Source organism: Cornus florida, unplaced genomic scaffold (genome assembly GCF_030987335.1).
Source record: "Cornus florida cultivar Cherokee Brave unplaced genomic scaffold, ASM3098733v1 CherokeeBrave_3.0.0_Hap2_Chr01, whole genome shotgun sequence".
Classification (NCBI taxonomy): Eukaryota; Viridiplantae; Streptophyta; class Magnoliopsida; order Cornales; family Cornaceae; genus Cornus; species Cornus florida.
This window is the reverse complement of record NW_026775571.1, coordinates 111696311-111718125: the sequence shown is the minus strand read 5'-3', so window position 1 is coordinate 111718125 and position 21815 is coordinate 111696311. Positions and strand designations below refer to the sequence as shown.

The 21815-nt window shown below is 31.3% G+C and overlaps 2 protein-coding genes and 1 pseudogene across 2 annotated transcripts; 2 read left to right on the top strand and 1 right to left on the bottom strand.

Annotated features, from left to right (window-relative positions):
* Positions 1-860: 860 nt before the first annotated feature.
* Positions 861-3122, top strand: LOC132316617 (gibberellin 2-beta-dioxygenase-like). Its single transcript, XM_059815110.1, has 3 exons — positions 861-1252; positions 1337-1685; positions 2521-3122. The coding sequence occupies exons 1-3, from the start codon at positions 861-863 to the stop codon at positions 2767-2769; spliced, it is 990 nt and encodes a 329-aa protein (XP_059671093.1). The 3' UTR covers positions 2770-3122.
* A 6948-nt stretch (positions 3123-10070) lies between these two features.
* LOC132280889 (uncharacterized) lies at positions 10071-13493 on the top strand (annotated as a pseudogene).
* A 288-nt stretch (positions 13494-13781) lies between these two features.
* Positions 13782-15104, bottom strand: LOC132280879 (stemmadenine O-acetyltransferase-like). Its single transcript, XM_059782639.1, has 2 exons — positions 14340-15104; positions 13782-14273 (listed from the first exon to the last, which is right to left on the bottom strand). Exons 1-2 carry the CDS (start codon positions 15102-15104, stop codon positions 13782-13784), a joined length of 1257 nt encoding a protein of 418 aa, XP_059638622.1.
* Positions 15105-21815: the final 6711 nt, after the last annotated feature.

The window sequence follows — 21815 nt, the reverse complement described above, 5'->3', positions numbered from 1 at the left end:
CATTTTAAATATTTTAGTCTACAAATTGAGAAAGTATAATTATTTCACCCTTATAATTTTGAGGGTGGTGATGGTGAGTATTTTAAATATTTCAGTCTTCAAATTAACAAAATACAACTATTTGTACAATTTTAAAAAGAGTAGCGACATAATCTTTTGATTGGTCATTAATGCATGGGATAAGAAAGTGAAGAATTTTACTTTCTTATATTTAAGCATGCATTGACTAATTAAAAGCAATTGGTTTAAAAATTTTGTCAAACTCCTTGACTTTAAAATCACAATTAGGGGCATTGGCATACGCCATGACTGGTTAGTTTAAAGAAACCAAACTGTTGACCTATTTGATTTTTGGCCTCGTGGTCCAGTGAATTGAGTTTGGGTACTGCATACATGTTTTGGCAATAGCAAGATTTTTGACAATGAATGAGAGTTCTTACTAACTTTTCCCATATGCGCCGGTAAGATTTTAAGAAAAATTATTTATTTTTTTCAATTCATTTCTATGTTAAATAATAATAAATAAATAAAAGAAAAAATCAAAACAATGGGACACATTTTTATAATGAGATGACATGCATCTTAATTACTAATTGCTAATTAATGTGTCCCATTATTATTTTTTATTTTTCATAGAATTAGAAAAAATAGGTAATTTCTTCCAAACTACAGCACAGACGGAAAGCCAGATGTCCTCACCTCATATTGTAACGCCTGCGCACGTCATGCTTGCTAATTCCCATTTATTCCACCAACTCCCAAACTCTCCTCCATTCCCCTGCAAAAACTCGCTCTCTCCCTCTCAAACACCAAAAACGGTCTTTCTCAAACATCAAAAACTCTTTTTCTCTCTAGAAAATATGATGATCTTATCAAAATCCTCGTTCGAAAATCTTGCTATTGTCAAAACATGTATGCCCTACCCAAACAAATTCACTGGAATTCCAGTGATAAACCTTGAAAGTCAAGATTCAAAATATCAAATTGTTGATGCCTGTCAACAATTTGGTTTCTTCAAGCTAACCAATCATGGCGTGTGTACCGAGTATATGAACAGATTAGAAGTGGAAGCTGTCAAGTTTTTCGAGTTGGACCAAGCAGAGAAAGAAAAAGTTGGCCCTGAATATGGTAACAAGAGAATCGGACAAAGTGGAGATATAGGTTGGCTTGAGTACCTCCTCTTCAGCACCAACCCAGATTTCCTTTCCCAGAGACCTCATTCCATCTTATCAAAAAACTCCGAAACATTCTGGTAAGAATTCTATACAAAGTGTTTGTATTCTTTGTTTCTTAAAAATACTAAATTACTCATGTATTATTGCTCTGTTTATACTAGGTCGGCTATGAATGATTATGTATCTGCTGTGAAGAATATGTGTTTTGAAGTATTGGAACTAATCGCCGATGCTTTAAAGATTGGACCGAGGAATGTTTTGAGCAAGCTGTTGAGAGACGACAGCAGTGATTCCGTATTCAGAATAAATCACTATCCTCCATGTCCTGAACTCCAAGCATTCGGTAACAAAACTTATATGGGTTTTGGGGAACATACCGACCCCCAAATCATATCGGCCTTAAGATCAAATAATACATCTGGCCTTCAGATTGCTCTCAGTGATGGGACATGGGTCTCCGTCCCACCTGATCCTTACTCCTTTTTTGTCAATGTAGGCGATGCCTTGCAGGTAAAATACAACTTTGCTCTGTTTAATTACTTCTGTCTTCTTCTTCTTATTCTAATTCTTTTTTATTTTACAACTTTATATATACACGTGTATTAAATTTTGAGTGTTTATATATATTTTTTATTTTTTAAACGTGTATATATATATATTTATTTATTTATGTTTAAAATTTACAACTTTGCTCTGTTTACTTTTTTTTTTTTTTTTTTTTTTAATCAGGTATTTCACTTTTTACTTATTTTATCTATTTTAAAAGTTCAAATAAACACACACACATATATATATATAAACATAAGAAGAAGACAGAAGTAAACAGAGCAAAGTTCTAAAATTAAAAGTTCGAATCAACACACACATACACACATATATATAAGTTCAAATAAACACACATAAAATACAACTTTGCTCTGTTTAATTACTTCTGCCTTCTTCTTCTTTTTTTATTTTACAACTTTATATATAAACGTGTATTAAATTTTGAGTGTTTCTATATTTTTTTATTTTTTAAACGTGTATTAAATTTTGAGTGTTTATATATTTTTTTATTTTTTAAACGTGTATATATATATATATTTATTTATGTTAAAATTTTACAACTTTGCTCTGTTTACTTTTTTTTTTTTTTTAATGAGGTATTTCACTTTTTACTTATTTTATCTATGTTAAAATTTCTAATAAACATATATATATAACATAAGAAGAAGACAGAAGTAAACTAAGTTCAAATAAACACACGCACGCATATATATATATATATATATATATATATATATATATATATATATATATCTGTAAAAAACTTTTATTATTAATTTGGGGTGTGGGTTTGGTGCAGGCGATGACTAATGGGAGGTTCAAGAGCGTCAGACACAGAGTTTTGTGTGACAATTCAAAATCAAGAATGTCTATGATTTATTTTGGAGCACCGCCGTTGACACAAAAACTTGCACCTTTACCTTCAATAATGGAAGAGGGAGAGGAAGGTCTTTACAAGGATTTCACCTGGTCGGAATATAAGAAATCCTTTTCAAAGTCTAGGTTGGGTGACAATAGATTAAAACTTTTTGAGAGGGACTCTAACTAGTGCACTGATTATTTTTTTACCTTTTTAAAATCAAATCTGACAATTGTAAAAATAGGGATAGATAAATGAATAGTTGAGTTAACTCTTTAATATAGAAAGAAGATAGATTTTCTTAGAGCCACTTTTTGTTTTTGTGCAGGTTTTAGTTGTATGATTTTTTTTTTTGGGGAAGGTCATGCTTTTGGTTGTAAGTTTTATTGACTCTGATTTAAATAGAGATATATGTTTTATTTTCACGAAATTCTTAATTGCGAAAAGAAAAGTAAATATAATATATGAATATAATTTACAAGGGAAATTATATTCATATATTATATTTGCTATATATATATATATATACACACACAATACATTCCAACTTGTTGCATGATAAACATGATAATATCACAGGCTATTATTCCATTATTAAAGAATCTAAATTCCAGTCAGAAATAGAATATTGATGGGAAGAGAGAGAGTAAATTTCACATCAATTCATATCGAAAGTCATTCATATATAATATATTCAAAATGTGTCACAAGAAAGAGAAGTCCAACTAAGATGACATTAAGTTATACGTGAAAGATAGTTAAAAAAAAAAAAAACAGTAAGACGACTTAGTTTGTCATTATCATCAATAAAGTATGGAATTAAATTCATAAAGCAATCTACTGCCGGAATTTAGGTATTAATTCTTAACTGCAATTGATTCAGCTGGGCCCTACCACCCTATGCTATTTCTTTATTTAAATTAGATGCATAAAAATATCTTTTACATATATTTTTTAAATGAACAAATGTTAAAATAAATCCAAATGTCTTTTTAATTTTTTTTAATTTAAAATTATTCTATATATATATATATATATAAAGATTATTTTCAAGATCACTATTAGGTATTATCAGTTTTTTTTTAATAAAAATAATAACTATTTCAATTCTAAGATTTTAATGGATAAACGAACACACCTAAACATAAAAATCACTATTGCTCCTATTTTATCTTTTCCATTTCATTTCATCAATCCAATCGAAGCCTAAAGTAGTACTAGATGATTATTTAACTATCCAAAAAAAAAGAAAAGAAAAAAGTACTAGATAGCTATACGTAATATTTTATTTGGAATTTTTTCTATTCACTGAAAAACAAAAGAAAACAGCTAAAAGAAAACAAGAAGGGAATAGTGCTACTTCAATTCTACGAGACTATGAAAAACCATTGTTAATAACAAAACAACAAGATAAATACAATTAAATACCTTCACTTTATTTGAAGATTAATTAGCGTTGACAGCTACTGAAGCAACAAATCTTCTTCTAATGTCTTTACGCGTACCATTTCCTTTCCATCTGTATCCATATTATATTAATTAACACTTGAGCAACCATTTTAACAAGGCCTTATTCATAGAAAAATCAGTCTTACAATATACCATTATTTTTTAATATTTTTATCTACAATTCCAAAGAAAACATGTTATCTATATATATATATACAGCCTTCACCAGATTGACACTACATTCCAACTTTTTGCATGATAAACATGTTAATATATATGACTTTACATGTTTCTCGTTACAATTTCTAGCAAAAATTATCACATTAGGCCTTAATTTCAAATTAATGTGGACAACAAGATTTTTGTTAAAAAAAAAAAATTATATCTCATTATTATTCAAAATCACCCCACGTTTCACTGCTTTGGCTTGGGTCCCACTGTCCAACCCACCCATTGCTATTCGTATAGTTTTTATATTATATAGTAAATTATATTGTATTATAAAACATATTATATAATACTCGTATATAGTAATTTTATGCTATTACAGTTTCTACCATATACAAAGTAGTATACAGTTTAGAGTTTAGAGATATACTACTTCAATTGGATGCATGTAATGGGACCCAAAAAATAAGTATCATGATACATCTACCGGATGCATGTTATGCCATGTACACAATTATATAATTTATATAAATTGTGACAGATGGCATAACGTATAGTCTTGGTATGGAGAAAGTTATTACAATGTACAACTGTATACCTTTAATAGCTATATATTGTAATAACTTCTTCAACTTTCATCACAATGCCTCTTGAGCACACTCAAGAGATTAATTTTATTTTATTTTTTATTTATTAGTTTTTCACCACGGTCTATCAAATTTGGAAAACGTCAAATTAAAAAACGTTAGAACAGTAAATTGGTGGCAGAGAAAATTCGGGAAGAACGTTTTATTTTGCCTTCTATTATAAATTTTATTTAATCTACTTATTTGTTTACTTTCTAATAAATCCACATAAATCAACTATAATATCTGTCATGCATCGACAACACGTAATGCATGAATGCATGAATGTGATCGTAGTCATTGCCTTCATTACGTCAATCCTTTAAATAGGATGATCTAAAAGTAATTTTCCAATTTCTAGGACTGTATAAAAATAATTTTCCAATTTCTAGGAATGGAATTTACTCCTTTTATCTTATATATCTTTTGCAATTGAGAAAAAAATAAAATTCCCAAGGACATTAATTAACTAAAAATGTACTTAATTCAACTGTATATCAAAATAATCCCATATTTTTAGTCATTCTATGCATTAAATATTTAGATCATCCTATTTGTTTTCAGTCATTCTATGCATTAAATATTTAGATCATCCTATTTGTGATCATGATCTATGTGAATGACGACTACTATATCATATTCATGCTGATAATTAAGGTATTTTTTTTTTTCAAAATTAGTTTTAGTTTACCTAACACTAAAATATAAAATAAAAAAATTTTTTTTTTTCAAAATTAGTTTTAGTTTACCTAACACTAAAATATAAAATAAAAATGGAGTACCGGAGTAGGAACTACAAATAAATAAATATATAAATATATATATATAAAACACTATAATACTAGTGTTTAACAAGAATTTGATGATTATTATAATGTTTTTAAGTGATTGTTGTTTAACCCAGACTAATTACATAGAAGAATTGTTGATTAGTACTAGAAATAAGAAACAAAGGTAAACAACATATTTGTATTACCTGGAACTCTAGAGAAGATAGAGAATTAACCGCTGCTAACTCTAGAGAAGATAGTGTGAATCGAGCTACAATTGTAACTTTGGAGAAAATGTCGAGAACTGAATCACAACTGTAATTCTTCAAGAGATGCTGAGATTGAACCACCTGAAATCAATAAGTTAGGAAGGAAATCAATCGGCAGAAGATTGGGAAAGGAATTGGATACGTGTCCATCTCTCCATCTAATGGAGATTAATTAACTCAAAATGGTAGAGAATGCACGTGTTCATATTTCCGTTTACATACATAACACGTGTATTACATGCACGTATAGTAATCTATAATCTACCTAACGCGTGTATTACAAGCACATATAGCAATCTACATAATACGTGTATTATGTGCCTATATAACAATTTACACGTGTTCATATTCTGTTTACACACGTGTATTACATAACACGTGTATTACATGCACATATAGCAATTTGCCATCTACATAACACGTGTATTATGTGCACATATAACAATATACAGAGTTTTACTTTTTTTTCCGAAAATGACAGAGAGTTTTCCTTCCCTAAGCTTTTTGGATAGCTTCTGCATTTTGTTCTGTTAGCCTTTTCTTCAACAATCTTCTAACTGATGTTTTAAATGAGATTCTTAATATATATTGTAGTTTTAAAAGTATTATAATTTATGATTAAATTTAGTTTCTAAAACTTTCTTCCAGATATTTACCTATATAAAATCTAGTCTCTAAAAACTCTCTCCTAGATATTTACTGTTTATAAAATTTTTCCAATCCTCTCCCTGATGCTCCACCCTTTAGATACGAAATAAAAAAAATTATAGGATTATCTCTACTCATCCATCTACTCATTTTTTTTTTTCAAATCCCCGTTATATAGGATTTTAAAATAATCTAAAATAAAATTACTAAAAATTTTACTTTTAAAAAACATATTAGCCCCACTAAAATTTGAAATAATAGTTAAAATCCAAATATTACAAAAAGATTTTCTTAACCAATAAAAAATAAATACGTTAAAAGGTTACCCCAAAGTTAATAAATATTCTTAAATTACTATAATACTAATAGTTTTTAACAAGAATTTCATGACTATTATAATGATTTTAAGTGATTGTTGTTTAACCAAACTAATTGAATAGAAGAATTGTTGATTAGTACTTGAACAAAAAGTAAACAACAGATTTGTATTACCTTTAACTCTAGAGAGATGGTGAGGTGAGAATTAATTATTGTATGGTGATAACAGAGCTGGCAAAAATGGTGATAACTGAACCACAACTGTAATTCTACAAGAGATGGTGAGACTGAATCATTCAATATCAATATTTCTACTTGCTTGAAGTTGAAAGGAAATCAATAATTTAGGAAGGAAATTAATTCGTGGAAGATAGGGCTTGAAAGTGTTGTTGGGATGTTGTAGAGTTCATATTCTTATGCTTTTTGATATCTGAAGAGATTATTTTGCAGGTTAAAATGGTAGAGAATGCTTTATCGGAGATACCATTAGTGCGTGTTCATGCCTAGTTATTCTCGGTCTATTTATTTTGACACATACATAGCACGTATATTACATGCACATATAGCAATCTACGAAAAAATTAATAATAAAAATAATTCAAAATTAAAAGAAAACATTATAATTTGATGTTTTAAATGATCCTTAATATATACTGTAGTTTTAAATGTATTATAATTTATGATTAAATTTAGTTTCTAAAACTTTCTTTCAGATATTTACTTATTTAAAAACAAGTCTCTAAAAACTCTCTCCTAGATATTTACTGCACATAAAAATTTTCCAGTCCTCTCCCTGATGCTCCACCGTCTGGATACGAAATACAGTAAAAAAAACTAGTATATGTGCATAGAAGAAATAAATAACAAGTGATTGTTGTTTAACCCAAACTAATTGAATACAAGAATTGTTGATCAGTACTTGAACAAAAGAAAAACGACAGATTTGTATTACCTTGAACTCTAGAGAAGATGATGTGGTGAGAATTAATCGTTGTAACTCTGGATAAGATGGTGAGAACAGAGTCACAACTATAATTCTATAAAAAATGGCAATAATTGAACCGCAACTATAATTCTACAAAAGATGGTGAGAGTAAACCATTGAATATCAATATTTCTAATTGCTTGAAGTTGAAAGGAAATCAATAATTTAGGAAGGAAATTAATCTGTGGAAGATAGGACTTGAAAGTGTTGTTGGGATGTTGTAGAGTTTATATTTTTATGGTTTTTTAGATCTGAAGAGATTATTATGTAGGTTAAAATGGTAGAGAATGCTTTATCGGAGATATCATTATTACGTGTTCATATCTAATTATTCTCCATCTACTCTTGTTGACACGTACATAACACGTGTACTACATGCACATATAACAATCTATCGTAAAATATATATATATATATATATATATATTAAATAATTTAAAATTAAAAGAAAACATAATAATTTGATGTTTTAAATGATTCTTAATATATACTGTAGTTTTAAATTTATTAAAATTTATGATTAAATTTAGTTTCTACAACTTTCTTTCAGATATTTACTTATTTAAAATCTACTCTCTAAAAACTCCCTCCTAGATATTTACTGTACATAAAAATTTTCCAAACCTCTCCCTATGCTGCACCGTCTAGATACGAAATAATAAAAAAAAAACTATAGGATTATCTCTACTTATTCATCTACACATGTAGGGATGGCAATGGGGCGGGTTTGGAGCGGGTTTCCCTAAATCCTGCCCCGCCCCTTTTAATTTTTGTCAAGTCCATGCCCGTCCCGAGACCCTCGACGAGTTGGATTTTCATGTCCAGCCCCGCCCCGTTGGGAAATACTATGTCCCCGTGCCCGCTCCGCTAACAAATTTTTTTCTCCCACTTTTGGAACTTAAGCTCCTGCTATTTGAATGTGAAAAGCCTGGGAATGACACAACATAAATGAAATTATGTATCCCAACAAAAATAAAAAAAATAACATGCACATAACATAATTCGGATAACATAATAAACAAAAATAAAAGTTTAATACAACTAAATCACAAAAAGTTCTAAGCTCCAACTTCCACCATAACCAAAATAAGAGCAAATTTAATACCAAGTATATATATATATATATATATATATATATATATATATATAATTATATGCTTAACAGGGCGGGGCGGGGCGGGGCCCCTAGGATATGTATACTGAACCCTTACCCGCCCCGTGACCCGCGATGGGTACAAAATTTGTATCCATGCCCGCCCCAACGGTATAAAAAGTGTTCCCATATCTGTTATTAATGGGGCGGGACGAGGCGAGGCCCCGGCAGGGCGGTAAAAATTGACATTCCTATACACATGCAGAGCAGACCTATGCCATGGGCCCTCAATTTTTTTTTTTTTCAAATCCCCGTTATATAGGATTTTAAAATAATTTAAAATAAAATTACTAAAAATTTTACTTATAAAAAACATATTAGCCCCCCAAAATTTTAAATCCCTATTTAAATAGTTGAAATCCAAATAATTCAAAAATATTTTCTTAAAAAAAAAAAAATACATTAAAAGGTTACCCCAAAGTTAATAAATATTCTTAATTTGGAATTTTTATGGTTCAATTTTTTCCGAATCCAACACTCACACAAACAAAATATAACCCATATCTTCTTCTTCTTCTTGTATTATTAATTTTGAACTTTAGAATATATATACTTTCTGTCCACGAACTAAATTTGTTCCACTTTGAAAGTGCCGGTTTGATGCTTTTAAAAATAGGATGGCAATTTGTACAAATTTCATTGATGTCCCAACCCAAAAGCATCATGAATGTAATTTGTCCAAATTTTAAAGGAGATTACTGAATTTATTCTTAAATTAATTTGTTAAATTTATACTATAATAATCAATTTATTGTCATTTGGTTTGGGAATAACATGAAATAAAGCAATAAAAAAATGATTTTAAGGTGGCTGGATTTAGAGTAGATTATCTGACTTAAAAGTTTTGATTCTTCCGCAAAATATTTGGGAATAAGTATCATCTCTGAGTAATATCATAAATTAGTAGTGGCTTTAGCTGTTAAGCTTGCTATTAACTTCTTATTTTGATATTTTTTTTCAACAATTTCTTTATTGGGAATTCCAGCATTTTCTGACTCTCTAGATTTTCCATATTATCCCAACAACTCTCTCTCTCCCTGGTCCATCTCTAATACGATTATACGAAGACGTAAATTGTAATCTGAGTTAAATTTAGCAGTAGAAATGGCGGACGAAATGGCGTTAGACTTGGAGGAGCTTCGCACACTTGAAAGCATTTCAAAGAGGCCTCGAATTGGTTCTCTCATTTCCTCTTGAGATTCGCAGCTAGGAGAGGGTTATATCAACCAATTACATTACTCTTTTTCTTTTTTCATCTTTTTTATCCTATATATGTATGTTACGATTTGAATACCTCTTGCTCTAATTTACATTTATATATACACACAGTTAAATTTGTTGTTTGTGATAATTGGTGCTTCAATTTGTTTCATTGTTGCAGTTTTCATTGATATGCTCTACTTTAAGTTCTGTTGTTTCTTTTTCTGTAAGCACCAAGCAACTATTTTGATTGCTAATGTAGCGAGACACAGACAAAGATATATAGTTTTAGATTTTCAGTAGAAATGAAAATAGGGAAATCGGGAAATACTCAATAATATTTGGAATGTGGATCATTATGCTAGGTGAAATAGACTAACAAAGCTTTATACAACTCCATGTTAAAGACAATAAATAAGTTCATAAGCTGGGCATAAATAGATTTTAGATTGCAAACTCGGCAAGGGTGGTGCTTCTGCTTCCGCTTATTGCCATTTAGGACTGGTTGAACAGTAGAGCCTTAGAAGTAATTCACTTTATTGCTACGCACTCGATCTCAATAGGAGAGAGAAGGAATCAGAAGTTCCACTCTATAAATAGCTTCTAGCATACTATATTAATGTTGCAGCTTAGTGGTATCTTCTTTTAACTCCCAAAGTGGATGGTTGAGGGTTTTAGTTCCCAGAAAATTAAAGTGAGTATGTCAATGAAAAAAAAAAAAAAAACTTTTGACATAATACCATATTAGGGGACCTTATATCCTAGATGTAAATTCAACATTAAGATACATCTAAAAAAGATTTTTATTAAATCTCCATGTTGTATGTTATTTGTGGCAAGCATCTTGCTCTAAGCTCAAGGTTCGGTATTCTCATATTGATCATTGATTTGGGGGTCGTAATATGACTCAATCACAGTGAATTGTATCAACAAATTGCTAAAAAAATATTAGAGATAATAAGAATAACAAGTGGATGCATGCATATTTGTGGCAAGCGTCTAGCTCTAAGCTCAATTAAGGTTCAGAATTCTCATATTGGTCACTGATTTGGGGGTGAGTAAGATTACTCAATCACTGTGTCTTGTATCAGCAAATTGCTAAAATATACTAGAATATGAAAAAACAATCATAAAAATATTAGAGATAATAAGAATAACAAGTGGATGCATGAAATTACTCAAATATTACAAAAAAGACGAATGCATGCATATTTATCTTTTTCTAAAAGAATCATCAATATCCAATTATATATTGTAAAATTTTGTCATTGGTTGCATCTTTCTCTCTCCAGTAGCCGGGTGCAAAAATATAAAAGAAATTCACATGGAAAAAATTGCTTAAAAATACAAATTTCTTTAATTTGCATGCTCGTGTGCCTATAAGTTCACACTTCACTTTGTATCTGTTGAAATGAGTAAACCCTTTTGTAATCCTGGCAAAACTTGGAAAAACAAAAGATAAGGTTTCTTGATATGTTCAATTCTATATATCCTGGATTCTTATTCTTTTTTTTTTTTTTTTGGTGAGGTATAAATCTTGGATTCTTGAACGAGCAAAAAGGTTAAAATTGAGCTTGAAAACTTCTTATATGATTTTTTATGTCTTCTTTTTTGGTTTTGAAGGATAAGGGGAAACAACCTTCTTAATTAGGACCACAGAGAGTGGTCGTTTAATTAAGCTCTTCGGAAATGGAAGTGAAAACTAACAAATTGTAAAACAAGTTCTTTGTAATAGACTGTGTAATGACAGTCCATATATAAACACTTTAGAAAAAGTATCTCCTTTTCAATCTAAAAGGGATTCGTGAGAGAGAGATTCGTTTACACTCCTTCAAGATGGAACATGGAAGCCCATAATATATATATTTTTTTGGAGGAGATGTTATCTTCTACTTAATAGGGTTGTCATGATGCCTAGAGGAACATTATGCTTAGGTGAACTTCTTTAATTCACAAATGATAATTTTAGTTTTTTCTTTCACATATGCTTTTTAAAATCCGGTAAACTATAAAAAATTAAGTCATCATGACAGTAACAATAAACATTTGCTTTACTTCTTAATATTCTGACCGTATGATGTGCAAAACTGTTATGCATAGTAATTAACCAACGCTTCACGGAACCATGCAATAATTTGTTCTTGATTTTCCTTCAATAGCTGTCCAAAGAGCTAGGCTGGTTCTACAACAATCTCACAAGTTCCTGCTCCAATTTCAATTACAAAGGTGATGTCTACTCCATCATTAATCTATGTTACGCTTGGATCTTTCAGCTGGGATCAAGATAATGATAAAGTCAAGGTGAGTGCCTATTATGTTACTATACTTTTTGTTAACTTTAGAAGATTTATGTGAAGCCATATAACAAGTACATAGACAAAATAGGTGCTCTGATTCATGTGGCATACCCATTTCTTATGGGATTAAGGCAAGGATGATAATGATGATTCATCACAACCATTTAACATTTCCATGTGAGCCATACTGGCCCGACTGCTGTCTGAGGCAAAGAGAATTTTTTGTCCAATGAGTCAATTAAATTTACTTGTTACATTTGATGTAATGCTGGTTCGATTGCATCATTTTTGTCAATGAAATATGTTTCATTTGTTTTATCTGGTCACACTCATCAAGTTGTTTGACTTCTTTCTCCCTGCCAGTTTTATATCTCCCTAGAGGGAGTTGGGCAGGAGAAAGTGGAGACTGTCTTTAAGCCAATGCCCGTTGATCTCAAATTTCATGACATCCAAGGGAAGAACTATCGATGTGCCATACCAAAACTAAATAAGGAGATTGTGCCCGAGAAGTGAAAGTTGATAGTTAGGCGTACAAGGGTCATCATCACATTAATTAAGGCTTCAAAAGGGATCTGGTTAGATTTGCACTTCAAAGAGGATAAGGTAAGTGCCTATTATGGACTAAAAAAGTAGGTGAATCTTATACTGATGGATGAAATAGTTGTTATTAATCTACTGAATTTTATGATTTATAGCTGAAGCCAGATCTGGATAAAGAAAAAGATCCAATGGCAGGAATTATGGATTTAATGAAGGCGTGTTTTCAATAGTTGTTATATATGTACTACTTGCCTCAATAGCTTTTTTGTACTTCTTTTAAATTTAAATTTAAATTTGTGTGCAGAATATGTACAAGGAAGGGGATGATGAGATGAAACGAACAATTGCAAAAGCATGGACTGATGCGAGATCATGGAAAGCAGCTGACTGGCTATCGTTGATTGCCTACTTCTTTCATGGTGGTATGTTGGATGGTACAGTTATTTTGTATTTAAAGTGCTTTGGAGTTCGTATCAGGATAACTTTTTAGAGTTGTTGTGACAAAAGTAATTTATTCATATTACTTGACTGAAACCATTGTGTATATCCCATCCATGAGTGCCTTCATAGTTTTGGCTAGCTGACATATTTTTAATACTGTGATACCTTGAAAGTAAATCCTCTTACAAGTTACCTTTGTGCATATATTTTAACGTGAGCTGTCCATTTGTTGCTGTTTTTCAATGGCATGCTCTCTTGAAATTACAATACTTATATGCATATATATAGAAATAAAAACTACAACTACGTAGAACCATAATACAGTGATCATTGATCACTAGTGTACGGAGGAAACAAATGAGAGTAGGTCTAGGTCACGTTCGAAGATAGCCATGTCTTCTTCCAACAGGTTCACCCATGCCTCAATTCCATCCCCTTGTTTGGTGTTCATCAAAATAGTGAAATTTTTATAGGGACTATTGGGAGTGCACACCCATGTAGGCTTGCCCCACCCAAAATCAACCTCATAAAAGGGAAATCCACACCAACTACTGAAGCCAAGGGCCTCTATCTCACCCTTTAAATATAGTTCACGCATGTTTTTGGATGAACGCATAGAATTACCATCATCCACTTTTACCCTTCTCACATGGTCGTCATTGATTTCCCTTACAGCACTCCCTATCAAGCTTGCCAAGGCACCTAAATCTTTGTCGCCATCTACCATTGTTGGTGCCATTACAGTTTGCCAAAGATTTCCAAAGACATGATTCGGCAATGGTGGTACCATCTTGTCCCGCAAGTTCACTACATGAACTGCAACGCACGTCTTCTCCGGTTTGGGTTTTGATCGAATTGTCGTCATAAAAGTGTTTCAAAGGAGTGCTGAAACCACCTGAACGCTAGTTGGAGAGTACTTTAGCACACCGACACAAGATGATGATGCACATTCTTTGAGGGCAACAATGTTAAGTTTGTCAAACACAAACATTTTGGTCACGATCTTCTCATTTCTCGTCTCTGTCTCGCGCTTCAATCCTGGCATATCTCTCGGTGGGAATAGCATTGCTGCGTTGAAAATGGGATGTTGTTCCTCATCATCAGCTTCACTGCTACAAAAACCTCTGGAAATAGTTGCCCAAGCGTTAACAAATGTAGCCACAGAAGCAGCATCAGCGATCTTGTGTGAAACACACACACCAATTGCCACTCCTCCGCAATCAAATATATTGAATTGAACGCCTACGAGTGCTTCTCTACATCCAATCACATTACCATATGGATCAAATGGTAGCAACTGGTTGAACAACTCCACATTCGGTTTCCCAATAGATTCAGAAAGCTTGCAGCGCACCCGGGCTTCAATATACTTGGCACCTTCATTGTTGCAGTCAACTGAGAAATCTTCCCGGATTGTCCCCGCCAACGGGTAATAGCGACTCAAGCATTCTCCTAGAGACTTCTTGAGCTGGTTTGATCTTTCCAAATGATCATCATTACCGTGTGAATTGGTATCAGCAGCATGATCATAGAAGAATATGGTGGGGACATAAGTTCGACTTGCAAGTTGGTCTAAGAAAGAGAGTTTAAGGTTTCTGAGGTGTTTGGGTGTTGGAGATGATGCTTTGATTGTCTCTTTAGAGAGAACTTCAATATTCATCATCGTCACACCCATCTTGAGTTCTTTCAGGTAATGTGAGTTGCTCTAGGGAGACTTCAAATTTGTGCTTATATAATTTGTGTGTGTATATGCGTGTACATATTTTTATGCATGGGTCAGTCGTGATAACGAGTCCAGCCTTCCACAAAACAACATTAATGCATCAATTTGAAATATTTTAACTGCTACCATATAATATATATTTGGGACAAATTTTAAGGTATATATATAATAATAAAATGAGGGGCACCTGCAAACTGTATAGGATACTAAAATTTATATATGCAGAGGAGTTAGAATAGAGTTGATGATATACATTGCTTTTGTTGGGCATATTAAAAACTTTGCATGATCATTTTTCTCCAAGTGGATGCTAAAGGAAAAGTAACCATTATTCTGTGGTACTAAAATGTCCTGTAATATATGTCTATTAACTTGGTGTCCTGTAATATATGTCGATTATGTGAAGTACCAAATTTGTTTATAACTAGTCAAATGAAATTTGAATATCATGAAGTTTGCACTAGACTTTCGGCCGGCATGTAATTAAACAGACAGTCCATTAGCTGCCTGTGCTTTCAACCTTTTGTGCCCACCAGTTCCTTACATTGCTCAACTTACACGTTGTAAACTTGAAGGACTGGGCTATCCCATTAGCAATAGTCTTGGACTTTGTGATGGGCTACGATTGACTGTCTTGCTCTGGCCCAGCTTAATAAAACCTGTCCGGATCAGATAGCCCATTACCCACTATTCTTTAGTGATGTTGCTAGTTCTTGGCACCTCTCTAGTTTCTCAAAAAGTCAATCAAACAAGTTTTATTTATTTATTTATTTATTTTTATAATAAAAAATACACTAGACCTTTAAGTGTGAAATCGCATCATCAACTTGATTGGCTGTACCTCCCTGCATACATTACAAGTTTCTTGTTGTCATATATTCAAGTGACTCGATCGCGCCATGCAACGGTGTACGATCAAAGTTGTTGTTACTTTTTGGGTTCCGTTAGGATATAAATTTTTTGTTTATTTTTTGATGTTTGGTTGTAGTAAAATATTAACGAAGAAAAAAAATATTAAAACTTAATAAAAATAATTTATACACCAATTTTTGACAAATTATTTTATATGTTCCACCCAATGAACTCGACTTAGATCTTTGTTAAACACAAAAAATAAAAATATATATATTTTAATTCAAAAAGAAAAATCATTAAAAAAAAAAAATAATTTATGTCCAAACAAATGGAGGCGGGAAAGATTTGATAATATCAAATTCTGTGAAAGCCCAATGTCAAATAAGTAGTTTTTCCTTCAAACTGAATTCTGATTGACAAAGCCACACTATGCAAATTGGCCCAATCTTAAGAATTCTAGCTCAAAAAGTTTAGTACTATTATTTTGAATATATCGTGTATGTGTGTGTTTGGTATTGAACTCGAATAAGTAAAATACAACTTCTTTTTCAAGTTATTAAGGATGAATCAAGACTTTAACTGTGGTTTTGGCAACTTAAGGAATGCCAAAGTACAAGGTTCTTAATTTGCTATGTCTTTTGAGATCTGTTTTATTCAATATATACAAGTACAAATAGAATATATAGAGATCCACAGATCATCAAACTCTATATGGAATTCTTACTACATTCTAAAATTTAAATTAGACTAATACCAACTTTGTTAATTGCAATTAGGAATATAAACTAATACTACAAATTTTAAAGTTTTTTTTTTTTTTTTTTTTTTTTTTTTTTTTTTTTTTTTTTTTTTTGACTACATATAAAAATTATATAATTAATTTAGACTCCATAGTTGGCCCCCGCAAAAAAAAATTAGGGCAGCCGCGAAGAGCCTCACTTTCCTCATTCAGACTCGAAGAGTGAAGAGAGCAAAGAGGGTTTCAAGCCTTCAACTTCAAGGTCAGAGACTCTTAGACTCAGAACCATTGAATCATTGATCGTGATAGGCTAATAGGCTTGGCCCTTGGGCGATGAATGATGATTGTGAACCTCCAGCGTACCTCCAGTTCTTCTTTTCTCTCCCTTCATCTACATGATTACATCTCTCTATTTTTTTTTTTTTTCTATTTTTACCCGTTTTCTCGTTTTATTTTTTATTTTTTTTGGTGTCAATGTTTGCATTTAAGTTATAAACTGAATGCTAGCTTTAGAATTTCTTATTTAGAATTTCAAGTCAGTGGTGGACCAGTGGTAAAAGATTGAAGGGAAAAGTGGAAAACTAGCAAATTAGGTTGTTTTGGATTCAAAACCATGATGAAGCTATGAACTTGTAAAGTGAATTACACAAGATTTAATGGGTGCTATCAGAGCTAGAGCAAATTCAGTTTTTAAATTAATGACATATATTACTAATTTACTAACAAATAGAAATGGTTTGGCTCATGAAATAATGAAATAAAAAATAAAATCTAATATGAGAAACAAACACAAACTCCATCTAATTATTTTGTTCAATCTCTTTTAATTCAGGTAATTATTCTGAATATGTCAAAGCAAGGCTATTGGAACTAAGAAAAACTTGGAAAACAAATTCTAAGCTCACAGAGTTCACCGTTACGGTACACCAACTCCATCTAATTATTTAGTTGTCTTATGCACACTACTACATCGGTGCACAATTTTTTGTTGGTGGTAATAATTTATAATTATTAGTTAGTTGTCTTATGCACACTGCACATGCGCACATTGTCAAGATATGAAGAGTTTAGATACAGCACAGGCGCACAATTTATTTTTTAGACACTGCATAGGCGCACAAATTTTGTGGGTGATAATTGTTTTATTTTTAAAATTAGTTGTTTAATGCGCAATGAGGGTGCGCTGTTATTTACTACTCAATTATGCTTATTAGGAATTTAGGATGGTTTAAATTACAATGCGAAACCCTAGATATTAAAAGTTTATATTTGAATTACCCTCTTTAGGTACAATATTATTCGATGGTCAAGCCAAAAAGAACTATTGACTCATTTTTAAAAAAAAAAATGATGTGCCTTTTGCTGCTTCTGCCTGTAATGTTGACCAAAGTTTGGTTAGATATATTTTTGTATGCATCTAATCGATAATGAAATATTTTTGGCTTAAAATATTATTATATTATATTGGTAAAACTGTCAATACTTCAGCCCCCCCATACTTTGAATCCTGGCTCCGGCCCTGTTTACTCGAACCCTCACCATCCACTTTGGAAGGTAGAGAAGACACAATTGGGTTGGTAGTTGAACATGTATGTTTAGGGTCAATTTTTAAGTTACAATAATAAAATGAGGGTCTGTTGGCTTTTATTCTGATACCACTTTGTTAGAAATAAATGGATTAGACACACAACACTCAATATTTAAGAAGAGAAAAGGATATGAAGGAATACTTGGATAATTATTTTTTTCACTTCTACTATGTCATCTTATTCTTCTACTCATATATAAAATAGGTCCATTACATGAGTTTATATAGGATTCTAGCTAGACATATGTAACCAATTACATTTTAATGTCTATAACTCCCATTACTCCCACTAACATAGCCATTAGCAGCATAAGTCTCACTAACATAGTATTTAGGAGGCTTAATTATCATAACTCTTGATTTTACATAACCTTCAAAATCACACTAACTCCCCCTTAGACAATATACTACCTACTGACATGCTAAATGCACACATACTTGAAAGTACTAAATAACAAAATCAAGTTTATTTTCCAACAGGGTCATGGTAACAAAAGTAATTTTTGTCACCTGTCTTGATTTTAGGAAATTATTACATGGTTTTGAGATCATTGATCCCAACCAAGCACAACGCGACACATAAGTACAAAAAAAAGTTGACTAATAATGACATAAAACTGACACACATTTGTTTATGTATTGCTTCAAGACAATCTTCTAGATTTGGAAGGATTGCTGGTAGATTAAATGACACTCCTCGAATGCTTTGACCCTTTCAAAGTGTGATCGCTTCACCTATGTTCTTCAAGATCTAGATTTGATGTAGAAGAATTAAATATGCTTTCTGTGATCGTTGTAGATGCAATATTCAATAATACTTTGATCATGATCAGGAATTGAACAGCACTCTAAACTCACTCTTGTGTTTATGTGTGTGTTCTAGAAAGAAAGACAGAAAAATCAGATGTGATTTTCTGCAAAAATATATCTCTATTAGGCTTTCTATGAATCAGAAGATGTAATGTAAAAGCCGTATTAACCTAGATGTAAATCGAGGTTTATATAGAATTTTCAAAGACCTAGATATGCATCGGAAAATGTAATTTTTTTGCATAGGACTTTTGGAAAAATTCTAAACCAAATAAGAAGTTTTAGACAAAATATGAAACAATTGCCTAAACTGTATCAACAGTTGGAACCGGTAGCTAGGAAGTAAGGACATAATGGATTCTTCTTAGTTAAGGTTCTTGAACTGGTTCCCAAGTTTGGTATGGTTCCCACTTGACAGAATTTTAAAGAAGGTTTGAAACTTGGAAAAAAAAAATTCCTAAAGTGTTATTCATACGTTTTTCATAGATGAAAGATTATTAAACTTGAACAACCTTCCAATTTCAGAACCGATCTCAATCTTGATATAGAAACTTGAGAATTACAACTCGATCGGACTTCTTTTGACATCAAAATTTGTCAATTACAAAAATTATATCTCACAGATGTGTGAGATATGTAGTTTCAATGAAACTAAATAGAGTACCAACCTGAAAAACCCCCACTCTTTTTCTGTATCGGATTACTGGGTACATTTTTTAAAAAGTTATTAGATATTTGTGATCCATTAATATTTAGTGGGCCAGTTAAGTCCAAACTCTCTAATTAAGAAAATGACAAACAAAAGTGTATTAATATACATATGGAAAATTCTCAACATTAAAATTCATTAAATTAATCCACCACGAATGAAATAAACTAGAAGCATCCAATAATTTCTCTAAAGTTTGTCCTCAAATAAGTGCACTGTATTTTATAAATAAATAAATAAATAAATAAATAAATATATATACTTGTTTAATCTTAAAAAATAATAAATAAACAAACAAATAAATCAGCACAATGGACAAAATAAACGAAATTACTCCGTATTATTTAATTTCACCCACTTATTTTATATTAATACTGATTCTACACTTGAGTACTCAGTTTGAGTGTTTAACATCACTTATTCTTGCATGCAATATGACAACCAACATACTTCCGAACAGAAAAAATATGACAACCAACATACATAAACAACCACACACAGACACACATATATAAACAACTAGTAGGAAAACACACGCATAAACACGCAAATTAACACACATGCAGATGGCCGGGGGGCCGCGGCCGCAAGATTGAAGTTAATGTCCTCCCCAATCATTGAATCGGCCACTGATAAGCGCATCAGCGAAGAATGGGAGATTCCACCATCATCTACGAGACCTCCGGCGAAGCCTCCTGATCACCGAATTTGAAGGGAGTCATCTTCTCCATGCTTACACTACTGAGTGTTGTGACCAATAACGATTATATGGTTTTTTTTTTTTTTTTTTTCTCTCGAAAAGTAACGATTATATGGTTTGCCAACTCTAGATGGAATTGTTTTCTACTTGGGCCTTGGGCCTTGGGCCTTGGGCCAGACATCTTATGTATTGGATGTTAATGTGTCTAGTCTGGGCTAACTTAAATATGTATATAGTTCTGTTATTTTATAAAATTGAAATTCACATTTCAAAAAAAAAAAAAAAAAAAAAAAGAAGAAGGTGGGCATTAAGTACAATTTCATTTTTAGCATCAAAGGATAAGAAACCAACCCCATGAACCCCACTCCAATTGTTGTGTGAACAAAGTAAAACATAAATATTCTTGATGGACAAACCATCAGAAGTATTTGTATCCCCTTATTCAAACATAATAATAATATTAAAAATAATAACGACACTGACATGCGCATTGAGATTCAAAATATTTTCAAATTGAAAAAGACGATTCAATATGATTCATGTGAACAATTGAAAAAATTAAAAGCGTAATGTATCCGATACATCCAAATTTATTAGCCAACATGCATTAAAGAATACTGCTCATTAATTTATATTAAAGGAATTTGATTTATGTGAATAAATGAAAAAATATAAGCACATCTAAATTAATTTCTTAATGAGCAAAGGGAACAGAGCAATCAGGATTGACTTATTCAAGTTAAGGCTTAGAAAAGACAAACATAAGGCCTTTTTATTAATACATATATGTGACTTGATTTTAAAAAAAAAAAAATTATATTACGTTATTACTTCTAAAAGATAGAGTATAAGAGTACTCAGGGTGATAATTGTGGAATGTGAAATTGCAAATCTATGGGATGGAAATAAATAGATCCACCGTGAATTATATTTGTTCGATACACTGTAGTCAATATGTAATGTTATGTTTGTGGAAGCACATTATCAACAACTTAGAATTGAAATCGAAAATAAAAAAAAATTAGTTGACCATTTTTAATTAGATTTAGGTAGTGTGACAATATTTATAGTAAACCCAATGATGCATTAGTTAGAAGAGAAAGAATTGCTTGGCTAGAAGATATACAACAAATAGGTCAACCAAAACGTACATGGGAGGAAGTAATTGAAAATGATTTAAAAAAATTAAATTTAAAAGAAGACATAATTTATAGTAGGAAAGAATAGAAAAATAAAATTCATGTGAT

What these genes read in the sequence shown, in the direction of transcription:
- LOC132316617 (XM_059815110.1), top strand. Translation starts at nt 861, where the DNA reads ATGATGATCTTATCAAAATCCTCGTTCGAAAATCTTGCTATTGTCAAA. An exon ending in AAAAACTCCGAAACATTCTG is followed by an intron (nt 1,253 to 1,336) that starts GTAAGAATTCTA and finishes TGTTTATACTAG; the next exon opens with GTCGGCTATGAATGATTATG. An exon ending in ATGTAGGCGATGCCTTGCAG is followed by an intron (nt 1,686 to 2,520) that starts GTAAAATACAAC and finishes GGTTTGGTGCAG; the next exon opens with GCGATGACTAATGGGAGGTT.
- LOC132280879 (XM_059782639.1), bottom strand. Translation starts at nt 15,104, where the DNA reads ATGAATATTGAAGTTCTCTCTAAAGAGACAATCAAAGCATCATCTCCA. An exon ending in ACTCTCCAACTAGCGTTCAG is followed by an intron (nt 14,274 to 14,339) that starts GTGGTTTCAGCA and finishes AAACCGGAGAAG; the next exon opens with ACGTGCGTTGCAGTTCATGT.